The sequence below is a fragment of the Tigriopus californicus genome, chromosome 9 (assembly GCF_007210705.1).
Source record: "Tigriopus californicus strain San Diego chromosome 9, Tcal_SD_v2.1, whole genome shotgun sequence".
NCBI lineage: Eukaryota > Metazoa > Arthropoda > Copepoda > Harpacticoida > Harpacticidae > Tigriopus > Tigriopus californicus.
The window spans coordinates 11805631-11825670 of record NC_081448.1 but is presented as its reverse complement, the minus strand read 5'-3'; the positions used below and the strand labels follow the sequence as shown (position 1 = coordinate 11825670).

At 41.3% G+C, this 20040-nt stretch overlaps 2 protein-coding genes across 2 annotated transcripts; both read right to left on the bottom strand.

The window, feature by feature from the left end:
- Positions 1–250: 250 nt before the first annotated feature.
- Positions 251–2794, bottom strand: LOC131886740 (uncharacterized). Its single transcript, XM_059235139.1, has 6 exons — positions 2683–2794; positions 1846–2110; positions 1337–1790; positions 909–1090; positions 713–825; positions 251–657 (listed from the first exon to the last, which is right to left on the bottom strand). The coding sequence occupies exons 1-6, from the start codon at positions 2792–2794 to the stop codon at positions 413–415; spliced, it is 1371 nt and encodes a 456-aa protein (XP_059091122.1). The 3' UTR covers positions 251–412.
- Positions 2795–8879: 6085 nt separating this feature from the next.
- LOC131887330 (uncharacterized) lies at positions 8880–10146 on the bottom strand. Its single transcript, XM_059235912.1, has 2 exons — positions 9560–10146; positions 8880–9493 (listed from the first exon to the last, which is right to left on the bottom strand). The coding sequence occupies exons 1-2, from the start codon at positions 9885–9887 to the stop codon at positions 8922–8924; spliced, it is 900 nt and encodes a 299-aa protein (XP_059091895.1). The 5' UTR covers positions 9888–10146; the 3' UTR covers positions 8880–8921.
- Between the last annotated feature and the right edge of the window lie 9894 nt (positions 10147–20040).

The following is a 20040-nucleotide window of genomic DNA, read 5'->3' as shown; positions in this document are numbered from 1 at the left end:
TCATTCTTGACCCTGTTGTTCCTTTTTTCTGTTGAATTTTTGGTTCTTTGTGAAGTTTTCACGCCCTTTTGGATCTCCATTTGTGGGTTAAACCAAATGCTAGATTGGAAAAAGCCCCATTAAAAATCATTCATTTAACTCTGACGTTGAAAATTCGATCCACAGATGTCAAGATTCCCTCGACTGCGCATATAATGTTGGTCATCCGGTGAAGACTTTATTCATGATCCTAAACTTGGGCAACAAATAAAAATGAGTATTTGGGGCGAAATATGGCCCATTGCATTCGTCATAACGGGGTGAAATTCTTGATGAATAAAAAATGAAAAATTATGCAAGAAAGTGTGTAAAAACGAATATTGCATTGAGGATTTATCAAAGCCTTCTCCTCGCAATACTGCATTCAATCAAATCAGCAATCTTTTTTCACATAAAGAATGAGCTTGTCCACGGAGATGGGAATATCTCCAGTTCCTTCATTGCCCACGGGTCCAGGCATTCGATTGTCCGGTCCATTGGAATAACGTCCCACGGCATATTGGGCAAAAGTTCGGGTATCGCCTTTGAAATAAGTATCATCAGGATGTCCGTCAGGCTTGGCATTGTCGTTGACGTGAATGAGGCCCCCAAAGAAATTCGGGTACCTCACAGCAATGGCTGAAAGAAGGAAAATGTTGGAAAGAGACTTGCTTCTTTATCATTAATCAGTTACCTTGGTAATCCAAAACAGGACCAGGATTGATAAAGTTACTCTTTTGACGCCATTCGTTGAAATATCCCAACTCGGGCCACACCAATCGCAAGTGGTAAAAGTCATTGCAAGACCTTTCAAAAGAAATTTTAGACCGTTAAATGTTAATGGAAAAGAAATGGAAAAGAAAAGACTTGGAATTGGATTGGAATAATACTTGTATAGTTCAAATGTGTCCAAGTTAGATATGATGGTGTCTTCCGTGTTAGCATAACCTGTGAGTTGCAGGGGCTGGAAAAAGTGGTCCGTGTTTTGCTCCACCATCTTGACCCAATCGTTTCCCATGGGTAGACAAGTCCACCGGGTATGGAGCGGAATTTGAACCACGGCCGATAGGTCCTGCAAGAGCAATGAAAAGAGACAATTTTGAAATCATATTTGTAGGTCGATTAATACATTTCTAGACACTGGATGTCGGACGACCGACCACTCGGTTGGAAAAAAGTACAATAAACCGGTTTGTGATCACTTCCCAAGAGACCATCCCCCGTGCTGTTTTACCTGCCGAGTGGTCGGCCGTCCGACATCCAGTGTCCAGAAATCTATGCTCGGTTTAATGAGTAAAACCGCCATTTTCAGCCTTACCCTCCCAACTGACATCCTCGTGGATGTAATGGGATGAAATTGTCCTACATCCCGATTCCAGATGGCCAAGTTGGATGGTGATATGCCCGCATCAGTTGTCGAACCAGAAATAAGCATGAATCGAGAAGGTCCAAACTTGATAAATCCACCACTGGACGATCCTCCTAATGGTAAAGTCACGTTGGTCTCAAAAGAGGGAACGTGAGTGGTGAGAATTTTCCACTCTAGGTCCTCTTGAATGTCAAAGTATTCAATGGAGCTCAAAGGAGAATTTGAGGTTTCGTCTTTTCCTCCAATGACAAGGATCCAATCGTTGTTAGTGTTCGGATCTTTAACGACACCACAAGCGGGGTTGAGTCGAGCTATATTGAGGTGACCCGTTGTTCCAGGGACACGAAATACGTCAGTTGTGGGATTGTAAACGGTTGTATCTTTGGGCCATGGTAAGGTATTGCTAAGAAACGTAACACGTCATGTAATGGAAACATCGAACTTTTTTAGATACTTACGTCTTTCCGCCCATAAACCAGATCTCGTCGTTATACACAACGCTACAATGACCTTCTATGGCTTGGGGCACGTTGTTTTTGAATAACCATCGGTCGGTAGATTTTGTGTATTCAAAAATTGAAGTGGCTAGGACACCATTCCCAGCGATGCCATAAAGGTAGTCGCCAACCTCTGCCAAACGGAAATTGTGCACAAATTCGTCGTAATTACTGAATTCCTCCCATTTTGGCACGTCACTTTCCAAATTCAGGATGTGACACTCGTCTATAGGAGAGTATGCAATTTTTAAGTGCTTACAATGTAATGTTTGATAAGCCGCTATGGAAAGGCATCGCGTAATGCGGGTTACAAGAAGGTGAAAGACACCTAAGGGTACTTTTTGAAAGTGAGGTTCGATATATTTTTAGAGATATTTTCTTAGCCTCTGTCCTGAATTGTACCGATCGTTGGACATTATTTCCAATATGTTTGAATTGCCTTTGACAAAATGTTACAAATATCATGTTTGATAATAAGAGTTCCAAGAAACATAGTGTGTTTGTCAATTTTTGGCAGTTTATGCCCCATTGCGGCACAATAACTTTATTTTGCAACCTGACCCTTTTACTTTGTGGTACCCTTTTACTTTGGACCGGCCCGACAAGTCTGACCTTCGGAAATTAGCCCTCCTATTGATGGTACAAATGTCCCTGATTGCTTTGCAACGGAGAATCAGCCTAAGGGATGTATGTGCAATCGTCTGCCATTTCCCGAAAGATCATTGGTGTAGAGCAATAACCCCGTTAAAAGAGGGAATCAAATCGAGCCGAACTTAAATTGTAAGAACTCTGAATCACAAGGAGTCACAAAACCCTTGCAATGCGGATTAGTGGCACTCGTTGTCCGAGATCGTTTGACGTCAAAGCGATTTTTCATCATTCCTCGTAGATTTGGAATGACAAAGACCATCGTAATGCCGTCAATAGAGCAATGCAGTTCCATCAATTTGGTTTTGACGTTTTTGATTACTTTTTAATCAATCACATGATTGATACGAGCATTCATTTTTTAGTGACTTCGCTCTTTGACTACATATCGACCATGCTTCATTTCGTGGGAACGGGAATTTGTTTCTAAACTGACTAAACTTACCAATTGGAGTGCTTCCTTGAATTCCACCGCAAACCGCAATTTGATTATCAGACTCTATATACAAAGCACCCATAGAATATAAAGATGTCCTCATATTCGGAATTGCCGGATATTGGCATGTATTTATGAACTCGTCAAACACATCCACGGTATCCAGAATTGAGTTCGTCGAATCTTGTCCACCCAAAACCACTCCAAGTTGTGCTAAAATAAAAGTAAATCAAATGAAGTAAATCAAGTGAGTAATCCAGCCTTTAAAGAACGACTTTATATTTATTTTTACGCCAAGATATGACCAAGAGTCGCAACAAAGATATGTTATTATTAATTCAAGAGAATCAAAACGTCTCCCCGGGACACACGTTCCGTACAGTTTGTTTCAATAAATTTTAATGTTTGGAAAAACGAGTAGAGATGCTTAGTACACTAACACCAAGGCGAATTATGAATTGTAGCAAACTTGAAGCTTTTTAAACAATCTGCACACAAATTGCCAAATGTCGAAACATTTGAATTAGGGACAATAACAATTAATATTTTGTTTATCATTAGAGAGCGAATTACTATTCCAGGGAAATATGAAAAAATCCCCTAAAACATACTGCCCTTGTGGCCGAAAGAAGATAATCTGATTTTCTCTTATTTAAGCATAATCTCTTATTGAGAAAATACAAAAGCCTTGTCCCTTCCACATCTGATTGAAAAAGACTGATTTCCTATCTGGTTGATAGCTCGGATTTTGACGGGTTGGAAACCTATATGGTCACGTTGTATATCTTCGCCAATGCAAGTTCACATGTGGGCTTACTGTTTATTCAATTACTTCAATAGATAACTTACGCTTGCGATGGCTCACACCTCCGGTGATTGAGACGCCCCCAAACTCTGTGCTGTTCACGTACCAATCCCCTAGATAACATGCTTTGGTTACAAAATCCGATATAGCAATGTTGCAAGGTCCTGTATCAAAGATACAGAGTGCTCCACATTGAAGGGCAGTTGTTCCTGAATCTGTAGCTTTGTGATAAATGTACGAACTCCATGACGGATTGTATTGCTCTTGTGAGAAGTCATCTCCTTTGCTTATGTCCTTTAAAACGGCTGACACGAAAAGAAGTATTTGAGAACAATATTGTATGAAATACAACTAATCAGACATTAGATTCAATACCAGTTTCAACGAAGAGAGTTGTTAGTTGGGTGTCCTCCAATGGAGGATGATCAGATTTGAATCTCAAGTTCCCCATGTGACAATTTAAAGTTGTGTCATTATAGATGAAGAATTGGCATTTCATATCAAGTTGGTCCAATAGTAAGTGTTCGTATCCTGCTTTGCAAGCAATTGCGCAAGTCTCCAATGTTGGAACATTGGGTCGGAAATTGATCAATCGAAGACGGGCAACCTTGAAGGGCAAAGTCACCTGGGTGTAGAAATGATCTGACACGTTCGAGGGCTGGGCATAGTCTAGAAATAGATAATCATTCAAAAAAACGGGATGAGCGTTTGTCATGAAATTAAAAAGGCAACTTTGTTTTCTATCGACAAAGTGATTCATCACAATACCCGTCCTTTGAGCTTTGGGGCTGCACCCCTCTATATAGCCCTATTTTCAAACCGAGATTCCAGCAATCAAGCAAACAATTGAGCAATATGACAGATATTCCTGGTTCCATTAGATTCAGGGCAAATGTGACAAAAAACTGGAAACGTACCAAAAGTTGCCTTTTGTAGTAAATAGAGCACAAATACTGTGTAACCAGCCCTCATCAGATGTCCAGGTGTCCTGTGTCGTTTTTGTTCATTAGATCAAAATACTTTGCATTAGATGCCCCAAACCAGTTCAAAGCAGGGCTTAAATCGTTAACTAAAAAGTAGCTCGCTTCCGTTACATTTTAGAAAAGGTAAGGCGTCACGATTACTTTTTAAGAAAAAAGAGGGCCTAATACTGCAAAAAAACAGTTTCTACATTTTTTTGCGTTTAGCAAATATGACGTGGACCAAATTTCTCCCGTTATTGTTTATTTGATTCCATCAGTGGCAAGTAAGCCATTGCATTTGAGAGGGCACTTCTAAAAACAATCGGTTAGGTACCCTTTACACAATTTTATCTCCCTTGTCTATGAAAGAAGAATGTAACGGTAATGGAAGGACTAAAACCCGTTCCATCACCTTAACTTGTCTCTAAATTTAGTGCCAGGAATGATGCTACATTACAAAATTACAGGTATTTTCATTCTCGTGTATCATATAGAGAACCGTGAAAAAAGGAACTGCAAACTGGAATTTTGGGTTTAATTTATTTCCTTCTTATTCACGAAACTTTTTTCTTAAGTTTTTTATTTATTAATGAACGCTTTGCTTTAAGACTTGAACTAAACAGAATTCCACTCAAAACCAACACAAACATGTCACTGCGCAAGCTGCAAGAACTCTCTCATCCATTCCATTACAGATACTTTTGCAACAAAATAGGGACCTCTCAATACAACTCAATAAACTAAACGGAACTTAAGAAAACGTGATAGGTACAAAAAATGTTCAGTTCAAAACCTTATAACAACAACTAAAACTTGCGACATTACAAAAAAACCTTTTCTGCAAGTTTTTTCAGGTTTCATTCCGCCATATTCCGCCACATTTTTTGACTTACTGCCAATTGAAATTTAACGCTGCAAATGACTTTTCCATTCTGTCACTTTTGATTATTTGGCGTTGAATTCCGCCACCTGCCAACCCTGGGCTTTGAACTACCGAAAGTGGCAGGTTAAATCTAAAGCGGCAAGTAAGGCGGCACAGTGGTAAAGATTCCCTTTAAAGTTTTGATGGAAATACCCAAACACATCTTGGCATTTTTCCAGCTCAGAAAATTAGAATAACAAATATGCATATATAATAATATATATAATAAATAACAATAAACTTTGGTTCTATTGTTTTATAGGTTTTGTAGCCCACTTAAAAAACTTGTATGCCTAAAACCGTTATATAGATCTAAATTTTCAAAAGCCTATTCAATGGGGATTTGGAACGCACTTGGTTAGCACTTTCTTCAGTCAGACATTGTTGTACCACCTAAAGCACGTTCTGGCGGTGTTATTGACCCAACGACACGCAAATCCATGTCTTCAAAGAAAAGGATTCGCATCCTGCAAATTGATGCCATTAGAGCAAGGATTGGTGATCATCTCAAAACGTAGAGGACGAGAATCAAGCTGAATTTGGAAGCCGTGGAGAAGACCTTATGGAGTCTACAAGCCGTACTCCAGGAATACATGGGAGATAGACTGGAAGAAGAAGTTCAGGACCAGATCGCGGCACACTTGTTCACCGAGAAACGACGTGTCCGGGATCTCCAAGCTGATGTTAGACACAGCCTTGAAGAGAGATTGAACAAGCCTCCGTCTATCTGTGGGTCAGAGGGATGGGGATAACATCGGAAGAGTCACGAGTCAAGTAGAAATTAATTCATCCCAGGCCCTAAGAAACACTAACATGAATATTCAAGGAGTGGGTTCCACATCCGGTGGATTTATTGGACCCACGAATCAGGAAGACTTCTGGGCAAACGAAGAATATGAGCCTAAGATGTCCTTTTGCCCTTGGACACGAGAGGACAGTCGGGAGAACAAGGGAGCGTCAAGCCTTTCTTTAGGACCCTGGGGTCAATGAGTGATTCCCCCTTTGAGAACAGAAAGAATTCGCATGGGGGTCAAGTCTGAGCTATAGGTTGGATGTGGTATGTCCCAATGTGCTGGGAAGAATATCACTGGGGATACAGCCAACCATGTCTAGAATGCGGCAGTAAGGAAACTTCTATCAGACGATGACTTCAAAACCCGACCGGAAATTTTGTCACGGATGAAGTGGATTAATGAATGTATTGATAAAGATGTTGATTACGTGGAAAAATGGCAATAAATAAGTTTTCGCAGCCGCATCCGCATTTTTGTGTTATTTCGATATTTTGATTTTATAATGGACACACCTCGAACTAGCTCATTCATAGAGCTCGAACACATTTCCATTGAATTTTGGCATGTGAAAGTCCGAAGTAGCTGTATGTATGTTCCTAGGCATTGATCCATACATCTTCAAAGTTTGTACTCGAGAAGATGGGGATGTTGAAAGCCTCACTAGGAGAAGCACCAAGACGATTGGTCTAGTTTTTGGGGGAACTCGGAGAACCACTACAAAGCCGCACTAAAAGTATTTGGGGAGTGGAACTTATTGCTGAAGACCACAAGTAAGGAGTCGAAAACCTTGCTAGAGTGAAACCAAGGGATCTCCAGAGCTTAGAGTACCTAGCTTTCAACTTGCACGGGCATCCACTCATCTCTCAAAAGAGAGTGGGACCAAGAGGACAATCTCTGGGGTCAAATTGTACGTTGTGTAGAGTGTAAGCTTGATAAGGAGACCTTTAATGAATGGAACCAACAAAGCAGAGAGATTCGAATGGAGAAAAGATTAACCAAACTGAGTGATTAGCTACTGTAGTGATCCTAACAAGATGGAAAATATTTTGCCCAATCTTGGGAGATAAGGACCAGAGCTGCTTTGAACAACACCACTTTATTGGAGCAGGGTTGCCCAATCTGCTCAGAGTTCCACAATGCCTCCAGTTGTGACACCTTTGTGAGTCCAACGGTAGTACAAAGATATGATTTGGCAATCGAAAAAAGGCTCTACGTTTCATGTCTTGGAGTGGAGTACGTCAGCCAAGACAGCAACAGCAGGAAGCTTTGTGAAAAGGATGGATGCAAAAGTTCTCATAATGAAATGTTCCAAAGAAGCCGTGGCACGTCCTCCAACCTTGCACGTTGTGGTATGGCCTCTTCCGTCCTCAACGCAACTGAGGTAGGAGGTGTCGTCGTACTTGGTATTATTGCCGTGACTTTGAAGGGTCCAGAGGGCCATATTGTGCCATAATCGACGAGGGGTCGAATACTTAATTCATGAGTGAACGAGGATTGAGCAGGCTTCGAGGCCAGAAAAAAAGGAAAAACCCATGGTCTGTGCAGTTGGTTCATTAACTATAAAGTCTAGAGACTACAACTTGAGGATCTTGTATGCCGACAAAAGTGGATCTCAACACGAAGGTTATTCCTAAAGTGTGGGGGACTCACAAAGGGCAAAGATTGGGCCCGATTCAAGGGTCACTGGAAGCGTCTTCGAGACCTCCCAATTAAGGCAGACGACTAATTCACTTGTGGAAGTTCTTTTGGGACTAGATGCAAGGAGGCTCCTAGAACCCCTAGAAATGAAACGTGGAAATCTGTCGAAACCATATGCTCTCTGAACATTGCTGGGTTGGATCTGCCTTGACAAAACTGATGCCCGAATAGATCTTGGACTTGAGACAGAGTCCAGGGTGAACCATGGAGATTCCTTTATATGAGGCTGTACCTCAATTCTACCACTCAGGGATTCCTTCAGAATCAGAGATAAACCTTGCATATGCCTTGAGACCCATGAAAGAAGAAAGAAAAAATTGGAATCTCAACATTGGGTCCCATTAAAGTGACCCTATTTCTCTCGAAAACAATCATCCATCACAATTGTCCTTTCGGTTGATCGATAAGCATATGTAATGCGACCTCCCAAGTTTTTTTTGCGCATCTTCATCAATTTCAGTTGAATCCTTACCTGTGTTAATGTACATGGTATTGGTATCCCCTGGATCAATTGCGGGCGCAGGAGTTGTGGGATTGGTTTGGAACACATCCCCATAGTAGCAAAATCCAGGTACAATCACAAAGAAGGAGCAACGTTCGTCAGGGTCCAAGAAGCACGTTAAACCACAAGCACTAGTATTTTCTGTGGTCTTGTATAAAAATTTGTTCACATGGTACCCCTTGAAAGGCAAATTTATGAAATGATCAACCATCGACGTTTTTTGATCTAGGATGTAAAGTGTTATATTATATTAGTTTAACTCTACCCCAATCACGAGTAATAACCTTCAAACTTGCCCGTCATTGCTTTCACGGTAACATTCTGCCAGATAATTTCTCCAAACATATTTCCAGTATAATTGAGAGCACCTAAATAGCATTCTTGCGTCTCATTATTGTACGCATAAAAAGAACAAGGACTTGAATATTGAGTGTGAAAGTTGCAATCGATGGCGCACATTTCCTCAATTGAACCGAAGAGCAATCGAAATAAGTGCTTGGATAACCGAGGTCCAACTGAATTGAAGGCTGAATGCCAAGTATTGTTACCAAAGTACCAAGTGCGGTAAGGGGGAGAGAAGAAGAGATCCCATGGGCCTGCCGGATCGATAAGTTGGCTAGCAGTTGCGTTCTTGGGTCCGTCAAGTTGACCAAAATGGCATCGACCATTTTCAAAAACGGCAATGTCACAAACGAGTTCTTCATACAAGCAATGGTACAAACAGTGATTCAGAACACTTTCCGGTGGAAGATCAATGTACGAATCGATGGTTGATAACCATTCAATGGAGCTCTGTGCTCCGCTGATGGAATTGAATAAAGGTATGAGATCGTCAATGTGTTCTGGAATGAGGATTGATCTTGCTTTTTTTTCCCTCCGTTTTGGTCTTTTTATCGTGGCGCTCTTACCCGGGTTAACAAATACGTTTTCATCGCTGGTTTGAGGGCCAACAATAACCGATGGTAGCCTGTTGGTCCTTGATCCCATATAGCAAATGTTGTCCTTGACCAAAAACATTCCACAGCCAACATCGCTCAGTTGGCATCGAACGCCGCAAACAAAGTTTTGACCACCTTGATCTCCAATGAGAGAGCTTGAGCCGAAAAAGTAGCCGGGCCATCTGGAGGGGGGAGCCAACTCGGATTCATACCGTGCATGTTTTATGATCTGCCCTTGTGAAAAGCTGATGAATGTTAATGCCAAAGCTGTTCGTAGGTATGTCCGATTGGGTTCCATAGTTCTTGACAGACTGTCGTTGTTGAATCATGTTTAAAACTAAGCTAAGGACATGAAAGCAAGATCAATCGGTCCCAATTGGACCATTTATCATCATTGAGCACCATTACATTCGGGACATATCGGCCGATTCCTTTCACATTTTCTTTGAAACGTATTTCTAGCCCGATGGTGACGTTTGTTTGCAGGTTATTTTTCAGAATGTTGTCATTTTCCTTAACACTGAAGTGGGGACCAATGAAGCAATTGATAACTCACATTCATCATGATTCAAAAAGAACACATAAGGTAATAGAAAGACCTCACAAAAAAAGAATACGGTTTGAACCATGGACAACGGTATACTGGACATATTTGACGCCGTCAAATGTACCCTAATAGTGTAACGGAAACTTTAGAAACTATTGAACTGAACCTCCTGACCAGAAATTGAAAAATATTTTATTTACGCTATCAAAGCCACCCAGATTCCCTCACCATAGATATTCAAAATTATAAGAATGAACATGACAAGTTTTACGCTGTAGCTCAAGGATGATGGAAGAATTATCGTCCCCCCTTTTTTCTATGGTTCAAATTTTCAATTGTCCAAGTTGAGGTTAAGCTAAACAGGTGATACAACATGGACGAACAAAGAAATTTGACTTGCGTGAATAAAAATTACCAGTGAGAGGAATTTGTGTTAAGTTCTAAAATATATTTTATGTCAGAGGTTGCCAGAAACATCCAAGCACCACTTGACAGTGAGTGAAAGATGTTTTAAATGATCAGCAGTAACCTCGTTGAAAGGATGGAGGGTGAAAACCGATCCAAGGCAAGGCTTTACCGTTACCGGGACCGCTTTAGTCCCGTTTTTTGATGAGATCAAACCCTACCGAGGTATCCGATGACAATTGGAAATACCTCCATGTTTGAACAAATCTTTGTCTGCTATATTTTCATATGTTTGAGAGATACTTGAGAGAGCAAAGAAGGGGATAAACCAGGCATAAAGGAAACGGAGAAAGTTCGTATTCACAAAAAGCAGGCTTGTTTGATCAAAAAATGTTGAACTTATTTTTAATGTTTTTTGAAGTCTGCTCATAACTGAGCCCAATATTTCAATCAAAAGTAAGATCACAATGGAAATAAATTTGCATGTGGAATTGTCATATTTGTTAGAAAAGTATAATTCTCGCTCGGTGAAATGCCATTTGTCCCAAAATTACATTGATTGCATAGATGGAAATCGAGCAAAGCGCGAGCGAATGCAAAGGTCAATTAGAAAATCAAAGAAATTCCTAGACTTTCGTCATGTAGTGGAGAGTGAGTAAAACGAATGATATTGATCTTGAGCCATGACAACAACTGCAGTATTATTATTCATCACTGACTTTTTCTGTGCTCGGAAATAAATGACAGTGAGATGGTCGTTTTAGGTTCGGGAATAAATGCTCTGGGGGATCTGATTTCTCCGATCCACGTATAACAGGGATCGTTTTTCGACAATTATATTGCTGCTTTGCCTAGCTTTTTACTGTTCTGAATCCAGTTTTGGTCTGACAAAAAAATCTTAATAACCAAAGCTGATTAGCGTCCTCAAAAATATCTTTAGCTCTCTTGTAGCACTAATATCATAGAGGAAGCAACTCCTAGAGAGCGCGATGAGAGCTAGCCAGGCGGACGAGTTTAGAGCGAACGAATGTCAGCTGACCGGCTGCTAGGGTATAGTCTCTGATTGTAGAGGCGCTGTGCTTTCCATCAGCTAGAGTAGCACTGTCCAGATGTTGGAATGTCCAGGCCTTAGCCCCACGAGTTGATGGTCGATGACGTTTTGAAAGGCTAGTCAAGCTCCACAATCCATCCAAATGTGGAGTCACTGGCGACAACCCTTCAACACCAAGAATGCGACACGAGCATACTCCAATCCAGCATTCGCTGTTCAAGGCAATTACAAGAACATCTGATTCCAAGAGATGATGATAGTTCTCCGCTAGTATCTACCAAAAATATATGGTCTAAGAGTACGGCGATTTTGTATATTTTGCTGAAGTGTCCTATTTCAATTTCGAAATATTATTTTGACAACGAAGATTGGTAGAGAACACCACACTCTAAACGAGCTAGATAGCGCTTGATGCATATCCTGCAGGATCACCTCACCATCTTACTACACGCAGTTGAGGTAGAAGTGGAGAAAATATGAATACAATGCATATGAATATGATAAAGCATATATAGCATATATATGAATAGCACAAAAGCAAGCAAGCGGAGATGGGGAAAAGCGCCCCAACGTATCCGCTACTATCCGCTTCTCCGCATAACTGCTTATCCTAATTCGCATGACAGCATGACATGTTCGTGCCATTTGATAGTGCTACCAAGTGTTATTCAAAAATCGTCCGCTTGATCCTTTCCAATCGGTAGAAGCATATCTCGCCACATATCGATCTTGATTGGTCAGTTGAATGAAAACCATCTTTGTAATTGGCCAGTACGAAAGTCGTTGAGAGTTTTGATCCAAGAGGCGAAGAAACTTGTTAAACCACTGTAAATTAGCGTCGTGAAAGCCATCACTCACATCGGTCATTGGAAGGTACTCGTATGATGTCAGATTTCTGATTTCCAAATGCCTATTGCACATCGAAATCAATGTTTCCTTGTAGCTATATAAGGATGATAACTATAACCCTTTGGGCAACTTTCCTGAGGCCAGTGTTTTAAAGCTCGTAAACTAGAGTTAAGGTCTTGGGCGTTAACCGGTATGAAACTACACTCGCCAAAGACGTGAGGGAATGCTCATTCTGGGTCAAGCCGACGCCTTAAACATGGAGTAAGTCATTAGTGGAGTGGAAAGCCCCGTCGAAGATCGAACGTCTTCTAGCAAGGTTTTGTAGAGCTCCTGATCAGGCACATTCCCGCTGAGAGAGTGCTCAATGAATTCCTATGAATGTTCAAGCACTCGATTAGGAGGTAACGCAAAACTGAAACGTCTTCTAGCAAGGTTTCCGAGAGCTTTCCACTCCACTACATAATGCCGTACTCCATGCCCTTATGCAGAGGTACGAGCGTTTATTAAACTTACCTCTGAACAGAGCCGTAAGATCGTGCTTGTAACATTAAATAGGTATTTGAACACATCTTTTCATGCCACTTGGAAATTAGTTTGGGAGTTCAAACATTGTGAAGAAATGTACACCATTTGGCAAATAATTCGGAACTGGAGCATGATTGACATCATTTTCTTATCTCTTGTGAGATGGTGGGTTACCTTTGTTATATGCTTTCGAATCTCCCGCGTTATGTCTTACCATGTACCTTTTCTGAGAAAATCTTTTAAATCATTCCGAGAATAAATATCTTCGTGTTCATGCATCCATGATTAGATCACTCAACATGGCGCAGCGTCTTTTCGAACGTGCAAAAAATCGAGTATATCCATCTGTCATTTTAATGATTGCGGTATAACCTTCTTCAAGAATTCGGTCATTGTTGGACACGTCCTCATTTGGTCTTTCATCTTCAACATGCATCGAATGGTATTCTCACCGCAATAGAAAAAATCTTTCTGAGACGAAAGAATCTGTCTCCAAGTATTTCACTCATGTTCGTTGTCCTCAATCGTTCTCAAACCGATTTCTCCGCGGTAACACCGAGAGTAAAAGTCACGATCTCTGCTGAAACAGGGCGCCCATTTGAGTATTCCACCCTTCTAAACACTGGTGCCACCGATCCTGTTGTGTCATCCTTCCTCCTAAAGAAACATGGTATAGTCGCGGATCCGAAAAACAAGAAAAGAATTTTCGTAGCTAATGATTCGCAAATACGTTGTGATGGTTCTGTCAACCTCGTGATTAAGTGGCTCGACAAGACGACGTCCGTCATCGCCTTCACCACACCTGACATTGATGATTTTCTCCTACCGTGGCATACGATGATTGATCTTGAGATCATTCCCTGGTCTTTTCCGTATTCCGTGAAGGAATGGGAATGAAGGCCCCTCGCCAATTTCGAAGTGAAATCCGTAAAACTGTTTCGTTTGCTAACGTTTCGGAATATCTAAACATCACAAAAGAGAGATATATCGATCAATTTCAAGATGTCTTTGACTCCACGTCAACCTTTAAGCCAATGAACGGGACTCCAATGATCATCCACCTTCGTGACATGGAAAATGCCAGACCCGTTCATGTCACCACGGCTCGTCAAATTCCGATGGCATTTGTTGACCCAACTCGGAAAGAGCTTTCATATATGGAAAATATGGGTATCATAGAAGACGCCGAAGAGCCTTCTGAGTGGGTTTCTCCTCTCCATGTGGTCCCCAAGCCCAACGGCCAAGTCCGTTTGGTCGTTGATAATAAGGGACTAAATAAATATGTTGAGCGACCAATTCATCCCTTTTCATCTCCATCTGATGTTGCCAATTCCATTCTTCCCTCTTCAAGATGGTTTGCGACAATGGACGCAACAAAAGGATACTGGCAAATCCCTATTGATGAAAAAAGCCGAAAGTATACGACTTTTCTAACTCCATGGGGCCGGAAACGTTATTGCCGTGCTCCCATGGGCTTGTAATGCTCTGGAGATGAGTATTTTAAGCGTGGCGACAAGGCGTTGGAGGGATTGAATAAAGTAAAGAAAATTGTGGACGACATACTTTGTTTCGCAAACATATTCGAACAGCTCAAAGCCATCATCCATGCAGTTCTCACCCGATGCAGAACGCACGGCATCAAGTTATCGAAGGACAAATTTGTCATTGGCCAAGAAGTCAAGTTTACGAGGTATATCATAGGCGAATCCGGTGTCAAGGCAGATCCAAAGAAGTTGGAAGGTATTTCCAAGTTTCCAACACCGACCAATCGATCAGAACTCCAAAGTTTTATGGGACTTCTTAATCAACTAACCACGTTCGAACCGTCAATTAAAGCACATTTCACACCACTCAGGGAATTGCTTTCGGAGAAGAATGCATGGCAATGGTTGGATGTCCATACTAACGCCTTTGAGCGGACTAAATCTGCTCAAATTGCACCACCCATCCTTTCTCATGTCGATCCATCCTTGGAGACTACCTTAATCACTGACGCCTCCAAACTTCATGGAATTGGATTCGCCCGATGCAAAATCATGGGACTTCAAAAGAACCTCTTTGGAAACTAATTCAAGCCGGTTCTAGATTCATCTCCAAAACTGAAAGTAACTACTCCGCCTGCGAATTGGAACTCCTCGCTATACAACAGGCTGTTGAAGATTGCCGATTTTACCTTCTCGGTCATCCTCATTTTAGTGTTGTCACGGATAACCGCCCACTGGTGTCGATCTGTACTGTAAAGTCTCTTGCAGCTCTCGATAATCGCCGTATGCAGCGAATTTTGGAAAAATTAATGCCCTACGTATTTACCGTCCTTTTGAAGAAGGGTAAAGATAATCTCATTGCGGACGCTTGAAGCCGAGCGCCAGTAGCAAGACCAATGGCAGAAGATGATGATCTAGATCTACGGGTTTGTAAGGTAATATGCCTTCATGTAACCACAGATTGCAAACAATCGGATGATCTTGCCCTAGATTTCATCCATAAAGAAGCTTCAATTGATGATAGCTCTCAAGAAATAATTTCCGCCCTTACTAGTAGGACAGCAGTCCACAAACTTCTATCTTGTCATCCCGCTCGAAATTTCATCAAGGATTGAAATCACATTTCTCCTGAAGGATGGTCTCCTCATTATGGATGGTCATCGAATTATCATTCCTCGCAGTTGTCGTCGGAAATTCTCACTCGCCTTCATGAACCTCATCAGGGCATCAATCGTACCCAAAGTCGTGCCCGTGAATTGTTCACATGGCCGGGCATGTCGAATGATATTGTGCAGACTGTTTCAAATTGTGAGATGTGTCAACTTTTTAAGCCAAGCCAACGTAAGGAACCTCTCCAACCAGATCCTTTTCCCACTCACCCATTTCAATCAGCGAGTGCGGACCTCTTTGAATATGCGGGTAAACATTTTATTGCTCATGCGGACCGCTTTTCGGATGGCCTTGTATACAACTTTCTGGAGAAGCTTATTCAAAATTGGTTCTACTTTTTGTAGTGTTTCACCATCTTTCCCGATCCAAAATTTTGGCACGAAAATATGCATACCATGAAGCGGATAAGGTAAAGCATTCAAGCGGAGATGCGCACGAACACATCCACTAAGTATTGTCAACAATTCAGATTTACACCAAAGCTGTCGGGATTATTTCGACTAGGTATGGCAACCATAACGGGCCATGTTACCTGAGGCCTGAGCCCAGTTTTTTAAAGACAAGGAGTGAATCTAAGATCGAGAAAGATTCACCCTATCCAGTATAGTACGTCCTTTTCTCCATCTAAGATTCACTCCTTTGGCTTTAAAAAACTGAGCTCTGAGGCCTGTTTTTTAAAGCTCGTACCTTGGAGTTAGCGGGTTGGACGTTAACCGGTATGAGAATACTATGACCAAAGCATAGAGCTGGTGCTCATTCTGGGTAACGTCCAAGCCTTAACTCAGGGATAATAAGGTGTAAGAGACTCGCCTCTCACGGGAAGCCCAGGCCATATCATGCCAAAATAAAAATGCCGAGACATATGAGGGTACTTCTTGAAATCAGGATATCATGGGGCACAATCTCATTGTAGGGGACGAGATCCGTGGCTGTTCATGAAAAAATAAGTTAAAATTTGAATCGATGTTTTTGAAAATTTCATTTAGTAAAGCCATGCCTAAATCTTAAAACTTAACAACTATTTCGTTCTTGATGGTCCAGGCCTTGTTTCCCAACCGGTCTAACGCAGCCATCGAGCACTTACCCGCTCTAAATCAAGCTTTTAAAAATCAACGAAATCTACATTCGGAGTCTGTTTGTGTTGTAGTGTCTCTCTCGGGGCTGGCACGGGGTGGAGTCACTTGGTACGTATCTATCGGTGCTTGAATGTTTCAGGAAACAAATGATGCCAATAGTTGTTTGTTTTCAATACCTGTAATCACCTCACTAGGTACTTTCTCTCGCTCACTCAGAAATCTACCATTGTTTGTTGATTCAATTTAGACTCATTGTCATTAACCCACAGCACTGCTAGACCTGAAATTGCCTATTCTCGGAGGGGCAATTTTGAAATACACTACTCAATAATAGTAAATGCTTGTTTTCCGCATATTTTATCAACTATTTTCTCAACTATTTCGCCATTTTTCCCAACCTTTTTTAGCCGCTATTTGGCCAAATTTAATCGACTATTTTTTAGAGCTCTAATAATTACAAAAGCTACCGACAAGTCAAGAAGGATTTGAAATATACCACTGCGAAACAAAAAATATTTTGAAGCATTTGGCCAAGGTTTTGACATCGTTCTATAAGTAAATTAATCAGCAATAAGACTCCAAAACTTCAAAACTCCATGAAAACCTAGATAGGCCTTAGTCGACTGGAAATCAAATGATGATTTCAGTTCTTTCGCACGTCCGAACCGTCAAACTTCTATGTACAGTTTCTACATGACGTGAAAACAACATATTTCGTCAGAGTCTAATGATGGTGAGGAGAGTCCAAATATCAAGTCATCAATGAGGTATCAGAATCAAAATTAGCTTTGCTACAGTTTTGCAATTGTTTTCCTATGTTAAAGTGACAAAGTTTAAGAAATATGATTTACCAACCCATGGCGGGAACTTTTTTTTCGATTTCCCTACCAATAATCAATTTTTATTGTGTTTTTTGACAAATCATTCTGCGAACTCTAAATTTATGATCGCACAGTAGAAAAATTCAGTACTAGTTATTTGATTTTAATTTGTCTCGATACCTTGTAGCTTGGCTCAGGCAGGGCCTTCTAGAGACGTGGACTGCTAACGGAAGCAAAAATTTCTCATCTTTTAAACAGTTTTCTTTATGCCAAATGAGCACTTCATACGACCACAAGATCTTGTTGAATGGATGAACTTGGCCAAATTTGAGCCCAAAACTATGCTTAGGCAAGTAGGCTCAGAGTTGTTGTGACCAAGAACAGACCGATTTGACGGGATGCTCGTTCCCAGTCCATATTTCTAGAAGTTCGTGAATTATCGTACTAGACTACGAGTCATGACTACTGATGGGGACCAAACCAAAAATCACCGGAGGTTGCAAGTAGGGCTACCAATTTACATTTTTAATGGCATACGGCATTACTAGCGGAAGATCGAAAACCCGTTAGTTAATCACAAAAGTGACCCTGATTTTTTTCCAATCAAACCAGGGTCACCTTTTTGGCCAAGCTTATATTCTACGATACGTTAGAAAAGGCCCGTGCCTTGACTTTCCTAGCTTTCTGGCGATCCTGATTTTGGAAATTTGTTTGATCCCATCACTAGTCTCCTGGGAATTGATCACAAACCGGTTTATTGTACCGTTAACTAACCGAGTGGTCGGTCGTCCGACATCCAGAGTCTAGAAATCTATGGTGAAGCTAATAGACCCGGACTTCACTAAAGACTTACGTGGGGAACATTTGTGATTGCAACATCGAAACTAAAATCACCGAGATCGATCGGTTTGAAGCTTTTCCGTTGATTGGCGTAAGAATGATGTCATGTCATGATCAATTGGCGTAGGTGACCGACTGTGAAGTGATAGAGTATTCATATCCGTATTCGTGTCCGTTTATAAAGGAACGAAAATCGAGGACATTTTCGCTGACAGTTGCCCAATCAAACACCCTTTTTTTAGATTCGTGGGCTTCCTCCAACGTAATATGACTTGTGCATTCTTCGCCTTTAATTCACGTTTTATACTAACCAAGTTGGTCTGAAGGAAATAGCTATCCTTGTGGTCATTATTAAGAGGAGGTAGTAGCCAGTCAAGGTTAAGTCGATTTCCATGGTCTACCTGAATTGCACGTCCAACAATGCTTTAACAGAAATGTGAGATGGGGCATTTATACTGTTGGAAGGTCATAAGCTGTTCTCCATAATTATCCTTGATTCAGGGAAACACTATCTCGCTCAACATATCCAGATAGACGGCTTGGTTGATCCTAACCCCCTCTTCAATCAATACCAAAGGTGGTTTCTTACTGTCAAAGGTCACTCCTGCCCAACCCATTACCGATTGTGGTTTCTGCCGCTGAAATGATGTCCAAAGCTCAATGGGGATATCCTGTTTTTAATGGCTAAGACCCGGTCATTCTGATGATTGTGTGTGGCTTGGATGTTAAACAGCTTTTCGTCCGTCCACAGAATTGAAGGACGCGTGCTCACCATCTTTCAATCTCCTGACGATTTCCTTCCCACGGAGCAAACATTTTGTCCGAGACGCTTGTGAAAGCAATTGTCGACGCCTCTTCTTGTAAGGAAACAATACCAAATCCTTCCTGATTAAGGTCCACATAGTGGTCATGCTGACAGCCTCCTCTTTGGCCAACTGTCTCATAGACCGGGCAGGATTTCTTCGCAATTTAGCCTTGATTCTCCGGACAAGCTCTGTCGTTTTCGCTACTGGACCTTCCTCTCAGTCTTACCAGTGGCCTTGATCTCAGAAATTACCTTAAATACTGTTGTTCTTAATACAGTGGCTTTAAGAAGACGAGCAATCGCTGGAGTTTTCTTCCTTGTACGAAATAGCTCCAATATCAGATCGCGTTTCCCTATTTCAGAGGCCATTCTAGACAATTTTGGGTAAGTAATCAATCACGGTTTGCCGAGAACGAAAGTTGCCTGAGATATTCAGTAAGTAATTTTATAGGGTTTCGTATTTATGGGTATGCTAGAGCATCACTTCAAGTTTTGGAAATGAATGAGCTTGATATCAGTTGTAGTTCATTTAAGAGGTAATTTTGAAAAGTTGTCATAATAGATCCCACTTCCTCTTTTTCTTTCCAGCCCTGGTGGTTGTAAGGATGTCAACTTATACCGAGCACGACCGCTCCTGAGAGTTTAAAGCAATCGAAGATAAGGAGACGGGTTTCAATTCATGGGCTCGCTTTCGACATGAGGATGCAAAATGGCCCTTGTGGTGGCAATATGTGCACTCACGGTTGGCTGCTGGACAAGGAGCGGAGCTATGTGATGAACCAGAATTGGAACATAGGGGTGCCATTTTTGATGAGGAATGTTCGATATTGCGATAATATTTCCCGGAATTGTTCTTTGAATACCTGATGTACCGCACT

Excerpts from the sequence above, each read along its gene's own strand:
- LOC131886740 (XM_059235139.1), bottom strand. The coding sequence starts at position 2,794 with ATGGTCTTTGTCATTCCAAATCTACGAGGAATGATGAAAAATCGCTTT. Across the intron at positions 1,791-1,845 it reads TGGTTTATGGGCGGAAAGAC|CAATACCTTACCATGGCCCA; the intron begins GTAAGTATCTAA and ends TACGTTTCTTAG. Across the intron at positions 658-712 it reads TCCTGTTTTGGATTACCAAG|CCATTGCTGTGAGGTACCCG; the intron begins GTAACTGATTAA and ends TCCTTCTTTCAG.
- LOC131887330 (XM_059235912.1), bottom strand. The coding sequence starts at position 9,887 with ATGGAACCCAATCGGACATACCTACGAACAGCTTTGGCATTAACATTC. Across the intron at positions 9,494-9,559 it reads AAACGTATTTGTTAACCCGG|AACACATTGACGATCTCATA; the intron begins GTAAGAGCGCCA and ends TCCTCATTCCAG.